We start from the raw sequence: 11,094 nt of genomic DNA, 5'->3' as shown, positions 1-11,094 counted from the left end.
TCCCTTATATTTGTATTACACTATTTTAATTAATATTAAAAAAGCTACAAGAAAAAAGCTATAGTTTAATATATTACAATTATAACATATTATATAGGAAAGACGACTATAATCATATTATTTATAAGAGTTATTTATTATAATGATAAATTTTCCAATTCCCTGATCAGCTTACACTATTCAAATTTCAATTCAATTCTTTCTTACAGTCAGTATGAAAATGTAGATCACTAAATATAATTTCTTTCAGTTAGGTATGTTCCTAATATCGGCAGTTCATATACCATTATTGCTTTTTGCTGGATTTTTCACGAAAATAGGAGAAATGTCGCCGTACCTGCAGCCTTTAAGTGTTATAAGTTATTTCAGGTATAATTTTATGACGCAGTGATTATTAATTAAAAACTTGTAGCATTTAATTTTATTATTACTTAGATATAATGTTTCTCATATTAATCGTCTTTTTATTTAGGACGGCAATTTAATTAAATTTTAAATTAAGAAGCGCCATAACGGTCAGAACGTTAAGATGTTGAACTATTGTAAATTCATTTAAATGAATTTACAATAGTTCAACATCTTAACGTTCTGACCGTTATGGCGCTTCTTAATTTAAAATTATTATGTTTAACATTAGCGGTCTTTCAATCTTATTATTGTTAATTAAATTTGTTTCTACAAAAACATGTTTTTGTTGTATATCTATATAGTTTGCTTTATTTTTTCAATTCAAAAAATTTACATTTTATTGCAGATATGCATTTGAAGGGATAATGCAGGCGGTCTATGTTGACCGACCGAATCTGACGTGCTTGGAAATTTACTGTCACTTACGTTCACCAAGCAAGATTCTTTCAATGATGGACATGCCAACAGTACCATTTTATGCAATTCTGATAATACTTGGTTCTTGGATAATCTGTTTACACGCGGTCCACTATGCAATACTTCAATGGAAAATTTATTATGCAAAAAAGTGACGAGTGAAATTAATATTCACCTCAAACTATATATTCTCAAAAAATGTTCTTAAGATACCTCAAATAAAAAAATTACCCATTGAGCAAATTCTGTCTGCAATATGCAAAATCTCAAGAGAAATAATGGGATTAAGAATATAAACAGTTTTATAAATTGTTTAGACCTAAATATCTAACACTCAATAATAACGTAAAATGTGTGAATTTTATAATTTCTAGTTTGAGCAAACTACGCACTAGTAACTGATTATAATGATAAGAATTTGCGTTTTTTTTTAAATAAATTAGACTTGATATGTGATGATTAAATTACAGTAGTGAAAGTTTTGTGTGTTTAAGGCTCGATTGCACCAACGTTACTTTGACTTTAAGCAAGGCTGAAAACTCTCACTTTCTCTCTTTAAAGCCGAGATATAGGAAAAGATAGCGTTTTAAGTCTCATTTAAGGTCAAAGCAAGTTGGAGCCTAAGATCGCTTTCGAGGTATTTACTATTAGTGGTACTATTAGTGCTATTTGTGTCATTCTGTCCTTGTTTTACATCTAATGAATGATAAAGACAGAATGACACAGATAGTGCTAATAATACGTGCCTTAGCAGAAAAAGCTGATTTATAATCTTAAGACAGTGTCTTATGATTTTTAAGTCTTATGTCTTTAGTAACGCACAAGAATTATCTTATGGCTTATGTTTTAAAGGCATCTTGTATTTGTACACCTTTAAGACTTAAGTCATAAGATAGTTCTTGTGCGTTATATATACCCTGGATCTACAATAGGGTTTTAAGCCTTAAGCCATAAGAAATGGGCGAATCACGGTCGATTATTCTCCTCGGATTTGACTGTAATTGGTCAATTTCTTACGGCTTTTAGAACACCTATTGTAGATCCGGACTTACTATAGACATAAGACTTAGGTCATAAGATTACTGTCTTAAGATTATAAGTTAACTTTTCTGCTACAGCTCTAAGTCTCCCCAAACTCACGCATAGTGAGAGTATAAGGAGTATTTTTAATGTTTTTAGTTAGGGTAATAAATTAAGAAGGCAAGGTAATACGGTAATTGTAAATAAATCAGATTGATAGAAGGATGTAGAAATGGGGAAAGTATGGGAGAAGTAAAGTATATATATAAAGTATAGAAAGGTAAAATAGGGATATTAAAAAAGATGGGCGGTAGAGGTTTAAATCACGAAAATAGCGGGGAGACATAAAGCGAGTAACGAAATTAATTGTAGTAAAAAAAGATAGAAATAAGAAAGCAATGCGTAAAAAAAAAATTAAAAAGAAAAAACAGAAGATAGAAGAACAGGGCAATAAGGCCGAATTTTGAAGTGTTAAAGAATGCGAAATTTAGAGTCACGTAAAGAGGTAGAGATACACAAGTAATAGACGGTAAAAAAATAACATTTAAAAGAAAGGAATGTAAAGAGAGTAGAGATGAGATATAATAGATTAATAGATATAAATAAAAATTAGAGGTTGATAGAAATAGAGGAAAAAAAATTAAGGTTTTTTTAAGGAAAGAAAATTTGGAATAAGAAGAGATAATGGAGAGGTATATTGTAAATAAAGATAGGAGTAACGAGAAAATATTGTATATGCACGGTGAAATTGGTACGTTAAGGATTATATTTAAAAAATAGCCAACATAAAGAATGAATAGATGGATGAATGTGTGAGGATACGGTAAAAAAAATGTGAACCAAGTCCCCTTCTTGGCTTGTAATGCTGAAAGTAATAAAGATTCTATTTTGTATATAATATAAATTAAATGTAAAATATCCTAAAATATCTGAAAATACAAGTAAATAATCAATGCGTTAACTTAACAAAATTGAGAATGTTGAATAACTCAGAATTTCTATTTAATTAATCTTCGTACATAAATGACACAGAAGCTTCGTTCTCTGCGTCCGTAATTCTCTGCGAAAATCTACAGTTCATGTTACGTGTATTATAGATTTTCAGGAATCATAATGAACGGAATTAGAAAATAGCAAATTACTTCTTAGACGATAAGGATAAATTCATTCTATATTTCAAATATAGTCGGAAATAAAACCTAAACAGAGAAAACTAATATTCATTTACTTCTTTCTCTCTGAAATAAATTTATACATTCTGCTTTTAATTTGAGGATACAAACTTCCTGCTTTTCTTTCAGTGTGATGTTATGTCTTAAAAAGAGAAGAAACAACTTGCGTTATAAGTTTATACATTCAAAAGAGGGCTTCAAAATAACTGAAAAAAATTTTATGGATTCAATTTATACATTATCCTATATTCTTTATGTATTTGTTCATGAATAGTATTTATATATATGTATGTGCGTATGCCATTAATACAGAGTACGTTAGTGCAGAGTTTCAGTTATTCTGACTACGTCGAAGATTGATTGTTTTCCGTCTGATCCGCCATCATGTTAAACTGGTTGCCATTAACATACTGTTCTTCTGGATATTGTGAAGGATCATATTCGTATTGATTTTGATCATGCCCCATCATGTAAGTTTCCATATTTGAATCGTTCATTGTATACTCTTCGTTATTTTGTGCGTCTCCTTGCTGCTGATACATCTCTGCGGTTTCCATATTCGGTGCAAAGTTATTTTGCACCAAGTTGCCCTGTATCTGATCGTTTCTCTTCGACGCGTCAGAATATATTTCTGACTCCTCGCCCACTACTTTTTGACCGTTCGCGGTGTCGTATTCTTGATGTACCATTTGCGACCCTTGAGCGCCCGATAATCTGTTTGTATGCGGCGAGACTACTGAATCCATCGTAGCGTTATAATGAAAAGCTCCAGTACCATCGTTAGTTTCCATAGTAATTTCTCCTGGAAAGTAATCCTTGTCACTCAACATTCGATGTACATGCGTTTGAATTACAGATTTACATAAGAATTAAATAAAAATTAATACCTGCGTGACTTACAAGGCTGCCTTGTATTTTACTTGACAAGTTTTCTATGTTGCTTTGTAAGTCGGCCATTTCTTCCCTGTGATAAACGAGTAAATGATTTAACAGATATGGGATTAAAAGTTAAGTTTGACTATTAGCGGAAAATCAGTGTCACATCGAGCATAATAATGTAATTGTCATTTGCGTTAGGACACTCTCGCTATTACTGTGCTGATAGAGATGTTTTGGAGGTGTCGGACTTCTTTTTTGGAATTACTTTTACTTTTAGATCAACCTTAACAGTACGTTTCTTGCTCGAAGGCGAAGCGGTTTGCCCAACCGTTGTCACATCTCTCTCAACGACCCCCTCTGTCAACACAGAATAGCCCTAGATATATACAGTGAGAAGTGGTGCATTCTTATCTATTCTAATTGGCAATTACATCGTAATAAACGCGCGCTTAATAACAGGTGTTAATATACTCTAATAGTCTAATAAATTAAGCTGAGCTTCTTCAGATATAACTAATCGAGAAACAACTAAACTAAGTAAACGTCTGACAGTCTGAAGCTACGTGCGTTATATCTCTTTTCATTCAGTTTCCGCAAGTCGAACTAAGAATATACTTGTGTTTAAGATTGTTAGCTTCCAAACGCTGTGTGAGAGATTGGCATTCGGTGGTCAATCTCGAGACGAGCTTGGCCTGATTACTCAGAGCGTCTTCTAGGCCCGCCACCGTGGCAGCTGCGAAATTTGGTTGCCTTGGTCAGCCTGTTAGCTATGTTAATTGACTTAAATCTCAATCTCCGCCTATGCTAGGCATATATAGTGTCAGGCATGCCGATTTCTCACACATATAAAGACAGTACTCTTAAGTCAAAATCATTGTCAACAAATAATACTTTTTACGGACAATATACCTAACATAGGCATACCTAGAACGATATCTTACCATGTTTAGTCTCCATATCCATTATCATGGACGTTAATTCCTTCTCGTTTTCCAATCTAGGCGTAATTTCGCTACGATTCTCTTCAGATCGTACAATTTTACTCATACTGATCTAAAAAAATATAAAAGACTTTATTTTATAACACTGCATTTTGCAGAAACTTCAATAATTATTTAATTTGTTAAATATCCAAAAGTTTCCGGAATTTGAATCCTCCGTACTGAAGTTAATTCAATATTGTACTATTAAATATCATAAATCTGCAGTATTATGTTGTGAAAGAATCTGTCGTGTGATAGTCTAAAAGAGTATCATATCATTATTCAGAAACTTTTTTGTCTATAATTTGGCAATTTTTTGTGAGACGAAAATGATATTGAAAAAAAAACGTGTGTTAAATTTTATTTCTTTTTTCATAAACCTATTTAAATGTGTTCGGTTGAAATTGTCATAATGCTTAAGGAAATTTTTGAAGATAATTCTATGAAAAAAAAATTAAAAAAAATCCATATAAAAAAATTAAAACATGAAAGTATAAAAATAAATACAGAAATGTTATTTTTTTTAACTAATTACGTAAAACAATTCCTGAAACTTTTAGATACTTTATCGTTAATAATACACTGATATAATTAAGTATTGATCAGTTAAAATCACGTTCAAAATATTTACCTCCTTTTCCAAAGATGCAATTTGTTCCGATAGTCGTAGATTTTCTCGTCTACAGTGTACCAAATCAGCATCCGCTCTTTCCAGACGCTGCTTGTACGAATTAATTTCTGCCTGCAATCTACTCTGTTCTTGACGAGCCTGCCTGTCGCTTCGTTCAGCCGCTAGTTTACCGGTCAAGACCTCTTGTTCCGCCGCGTCTTTTTCGCTTAACACTTGATTCAAATCACTCTGCAAAGTTGCTAAACACGAGAATATTTCTTTGTTTGTAATTTTGCACAAATAAGTAGATTTTTTAAAATTTTTAATATTTATTTATGAATTTATTTGAGCAACATAAACTTACATATTTTATTTTGCAGCTCTTTCTTCAGATTATCCATAGCGTTTTGTTTCTGAGATAATTCTCGTCTCAGTTCGTTTATCTCTCGCCGCTGTTTCTCAGATTCTAATTGCGATTTATTGGTGGTCTCCCAGTGGGTTGCAATATCGGCAGTAAGTTGCTCGATTTGCTGATTGTATCGACGTTCCACTTGTTGCCTCTCCTCAGTTATGCGTCTATTCGCATCTTGGGCTGCCTCCCGTAACTTTTCATGCTGCCTCTCCAGCTCATCTTTTAATCTTCGAATCTCCATCTCGCTCTGATTCCTTTCAAACTCGATCTCATGCCTATCGTCCATAGATCGTTTTGCTCTCTGTGTCGCCTCGGTCTCTTTATCCCGCGCGACCGATAATAGTTTCTGCAATTCCTCCAGCTTCATCTCAGCTTCATACTTGGCGCGTAAAGCTTTATCCAATTCGGCCTTTAATTCAGCATTGCTTTCGCTTGAACCACTCTCAAACAAACGCTTCAAATTCACTTGATTCTCCTCCTGCGCCTTTCGTAATTCCAGTTTGGCTTGGGTTAATTGCGCCTCCAGCTCACTAATTCTCGACTCAAACATTATGCTGGGTCCTTCTAAGGATTTCTCCCGTTTGCATTCTAATGTGTTATCGACATGACTGCCCGTGTCCTGTTTGTAACACTCGTGGTTCGCTCCACAGTGATCTTTATGATCCTGTAGAACGCACTTGGACAATGCAACTTGATTCCTGCTATGCAATGCCTCGTTCTCAGCTATGACCTACGAAAAGCCGTGGTGAATTGAAACGATAAAAAAAGCTCTAACAGGATAAGGGGGGTAAAACGGCCTCCAAACGAAATTGAATGGAGGCAAGTTTATCAGTTTTGAGGTGATAAAAGAAAATTTTTCACCAAGTTTCAACTGTCTAACGCCATTATTCAGTCCGTAATATAGGGTAAAATGGGGTTTTTATTTTTTTTAACAATGTGGCGCATTTTTTTGCAACCTGAAAAAAATTGACAATATAGATTGTTAGAACACACATCTTCTCAAATTTTTCCCAGAAGGGTTTATTTTTTTAACTAGAGAAAAAAATTATTGAATTTTTAAATAATTTTTTTTAAATGGTATATATCATTACGGCGGGTCGATAAAAAAATCAGTAGATGTAGGTTGACTACGTTTACATTCATAAATTTTTGTATGCAGATTGCATGAAAGTGTGCGGAGAAATAAAATAAAAACGAAAAATGCACATTTTTTATTATTACGGATTGAATAATGGCGTTAGGCAGTTGAAACTTGGAGAAAAATTTTCTTTTACCATCTCAAAACTGGTAAAACCATTGCCTCCATTCAATTTCGTTTGGGGGGCGTTTTACTCTCCTTATCCTGCTAGAGCCTTTCATTACGTCCCATTCTGCTCATCACTATTCTAACAGCTAGGATACTTGAATATTCTAATATTAATTTAAAAAAAAATATTATACCTCACGAACTTTACTCAACAGATTGATCAATTCATCTCTACAATATTGAGATTCTCGTTCCAATTGTTCGATATAATCCTCCTGCCTTTCGATGAAAGACGTTAACTCCGGAGGAATAGACTGAAGATCGGCTCTCGACAATGCTATATTACTATATGCCTTTGACGATTGAAGAGTTTTCGAGAGAGGCGGGAAAGTATTTAAAACCGCGTTTTTAGAGAGATCCTTTCTTCGAAAATTATCGCTAATCATACTTTGATCATCTGTATCCTCTCCAGATTCACTAATTCGGGGATTACTACTTTTGTATATGTTCCGAACACTTCGTTGCTTTCTATAAAGAAATTGTTTTCATTTTACTTTATCATATTCCAGTAAATATCAATTAATAGTAATATAATATCAATATTATTATCTTTTACATTCAATAATGTAACTGTCACAATGTGATTGAAGTTTGGAGTGTTCTTGGAGCGAAAATTAAATGTAAGCTCACACTGAAACAATTGACGATCACTCATATATACTCTGTACTGTTACGTCTAACATATGTTATTACATTTATATTATAATGTTGGGTGAAATTATAACATTGACATTATATGTTCCTATGATGTGTTTATATATACGAGTATATATAAGATGGTGTGTATATATATATATAAGATGAAATACACGGAAAATAATTAAAAGTAAAAGATTTATGGAATAATTTAGGAGAGAGATAGGGAGAAAAAGGAAAAGATGGGAAGAAAGTGATATTTTAAAAAAGCCTATTAAATAACATAAGACAGTAGAAGAGATACGATTATATAGTCGACACAAAATTAAATTTTAACGGATTTTTTAAAATAAAATTTTATTTAAATATTCATATAGTAAATAAATTATTTCCCGCAATTCTATCCCTCAATCCATTTTCCGAATTTTATTTATCGTGAAATGTGTATATGCGATTTTATTATTTTATCTCTTTTTAAATTTTGCAGCATTATAATAATTTAATCATTTATAAATTTTACTTTTTTATCAACTCACATTGCAGACATTCCTGTTGGAGCGTACGACTCAGCTAACAAATACTTTAGTTTCGAAATAGCATCCCTATATGCCAGCTCCATATAATCCGCCGGTTTCTTTTTGCTTAGATCCAACTTTGAAGACGCATTTGTTTTCCTACAAAATAATTGTTTCTTTCACAAAATCAAATATTTCCGAATATTGCGGTATATTATAGCATCAACTGCGTCCGCATTAAACTCATGTTAGCAGAATCTATCGATCTGCTGCTAGATTGCCGGTAAAAACTAAGAATTTATGATTTCGTAACCATTTAAATGGAATACATTTAAATAAATATAAATAGCACAGTCTGCAATTATTCTGTCATTATTATATATTCTGTTAACAGATTCTGTTATATTTCTAGCATCATTTGTTAACATCGGTTGTCTAAATTTGTAGCAGACGTTTTGCAAAATTTGTTTCCGACAGATTTGGTCATCTGAATATATAGCCAACCGAGTAATAAATGTCTAAAATGCGAGTATTGTGCAACACACACATACACACACACATATTATATATAATATATTATTGAACATTATCAACTTTGAAAATTAAATATTCAAAAATTAAAGAATTTTTTTTAGATATTTTTATAATTTTATACTTCTATGCTAATAATATTTAGTACAGTAATATTTATCATTATTATTTCATTATATAATTACATTACCAGACACATAGGATAATCTTTCTCTTAATAAATAGACAAATTAATAAATATATTCTAACTTCACCTGTTCTTCAAGCGCTTCATACGCGCGACGCACGTCGGATCCGTATAACTACTTATTCCAGGTGATGTTTTTAATTTAGTGGTGATTCTTGGAGAGAATTTTGGACGTGTCGTACTCGGGTTACCGATGGTCGCAATACTCGTCACACTGCCAGGTACAAAGGGGTGGCATTCGCGGCAACCATAGGGACTGTTCGTCGTCAGCATTCTGAGCGCGTTCTACCCTTTATCAAGCAACTCTTCGTTTCACCCTCTCAAGAACGCACACCGCCTGGTCGGCCGTCCGGCCAATCGATCGTTTCTCCCAGTTGGGAGAAGTCGACGAAGAAAATCGAATGGCACTCCAACATTGTAACTGGAGGAGCCTGGTGGTGGATCGCGTGAGATGGTACCATCCTACCTTTATAGACCCCTCGGCGGGGATAAGTAGCACCGTACCGCTGTCGTACCACCACCGACATATACGCGTTCCGTGACTTATTAACCTGGGGCATACCTCGATGATAAAGCATACCTTCGGTATAACGATCAGACGAGGGGAAGACAAATGCTGACGCTATCGCTTCCTAATATTTTTCATATCCTCCGCTAGAGAATTCCTATGGAAACAGAATGATCAACAATGTCGACGACCATGTTTATGAGAACAAAGCTAAATATTCACAAAATGTTCAATTTGAATTCCAAATGTTCTGTATATTAGAATAGTAGAACATTCATAGAATGTTCAAAAGTTAATGAAATATTTAGAATATTATGAGTGCGTTCGGAGAGACGCTATTATAGTGCTATTTGTCATTTTATCTTCATCAGATGTAAAACAAGAATAGAACGACATAAATAATGCTATAATGATGCCTTCCTGAACACATCCTATATATATTTTCATTAAGTACAATTTAGAATAGAACAATTTTCATTAATTGAAGAAAGTAATAATTATAGGAATAGGAATTCGTATTAAACGGAAGCCGGTAATTGTTTTTTTAGTCCTCTTTTTTTAGTCAATTTAAAATTGTGAAACAAAATTAAAATTTAAAATATATAATCATAATGCTGAAACTGTAAGATATAGATTGGATAGATGAAATTATACTTCTGGTTTATAACTTTTCCTTTTTTTATTTAATAATTTTACTTTTTAATTTACAATTTATTATTTCTGTTAGTTAAAATACTTTATTAAGGATTAAAGAGAAATTATGCAAAAATTATATGTAATTTTATGAATTATAAATATTTATCATATGCTATAAAAGACAACGAAGAGTTACATGTTCAAGCAATTGTAAAGCAGGCCTACCTTGGAAAATTGAAAAAGAAAAATTAATGCATCATTGTACAGACCATTAAAGAGATCAATACATGCACTGAGAGAAAACAAAATAGTTCCAGCAATTATAAATTTGGCAACTTTTGCAATTGAAGTACCTGTAACTAGTTTTACAAAGTAATAGAAACTAAAGTAGTGTTGAATATTATAAAAATACAGTCACGGTAACAAATTGTATGCACTATTAATTGGTAGTGAAGTAGTGACTCAACTACATTGAGTAGTTACTTGGACTTCATGCAAATAGATATAACAATTACATTTTTCTAGTTTAGACAAAAATTTTTAAAGTGTCGCTCAGTACGAGTAGTACGGGGCTTTGTCACCAGAGGGACGTAGTGGAGTTCAGTTTCTCCTCTCTAAGAAGGAAACCACTCGCTTACAATAAAAGGCGCAGCGTTGGTTTCAAACTTGGAAGACAAAAATAAATAAGAAATGCATACACAAATTTGTAACTATGTATTATAAAGCTTTAATAAGAACAATAAGTAAATTAAGTGAACTAAGAAAATATAGTAATATTAACCATTTATAAATTGTTTATATGGTTAATGTACTATATTTTCTTAGTTCACTTAATCTAGTATTCTTATTAGAATTTAATAATATGTATATATAG

The 11,094-nt window shown here is 32.5% G+C and overlaps 2 protein-coding genes across 2 annotated transcripts in view; one reads left to right on the top strand and one right to left on the bottom strand.

Annotated features, from left to right (window-relative positions):
* Positions 1–1,677, top strand: part of LOC108724128 (ATP-binding cassette sub-family G member 4) — a 13,772-nt gene extending 12,095 nt beyond the window's left edge. The window contains exons 10-11 of the mRNA XM_018450309.1: positions 251–369; positions 755–1,677. Of these exons, the coding sequence (XP_018305811.1) occupies positions 251–369; positions 755–980 (345 nt within the window). The 3' untranslated portion in view covers positions 981–1,677. The remainder of the gene's footprint in view (positions 1–250; positions 370–754) is intronic.
* Positions 1,678–3,297: 1,620 nt separating this feature from the next.
* On the bottom strand, positions 3,298–9,421 carry LOC108724108 (serologically defined colon cancer antigen 8 homolog). Its single transcript, XM_018450282.1, has 9 exons — positions 9,144–9,421; positions 8,380–8,517; positions 7,342–7,675; positions 5,854–6,631; positions 5,511–5,749; positions 4,838–4,949; positions 4,512–4,629; positions 3,905–3,981; positions 3,298–3,819 (listed from the first exon to the last, which is right to left on the bottom strand). The coding sequence occupies exons 1-9, from the start codon at positions 9,347–9,349 to the stop codon at positions 3,362–3,364; spliced, it is 2,460 nt and encodes an 819-aa protein (XP_018305784.1). The 5' UTR covers positions 9,350–9,421; the 3' UTR covers positions 3,298–3,361.
* Between the last annotated feature and the right edge of the window lie 1,673 nt (positions 9,422–11,094).

Source organism: Mycetomoellerius zeteki, unplaced genomic scaffold (genome assembly GCF_001594055.1).
Source record: "Mycetomoellerius zeteki isolate Tzet28-1 unplaced genomic scaffold, Tzet1.0 scaffold275, whole genome shotgun sequence".
Taxonomy (NCBI): Eukaryota; Metazoa; Arthropoda; class Insecta; order Hymenoptera; family Formicidae; genus Mycetomoellerius; species Mycetomoellerius zeteki.
Note: the sequence above shows the minus strand (reverse complement) of the source record. Positions and strands in the feature narration are given on the sequence as shown.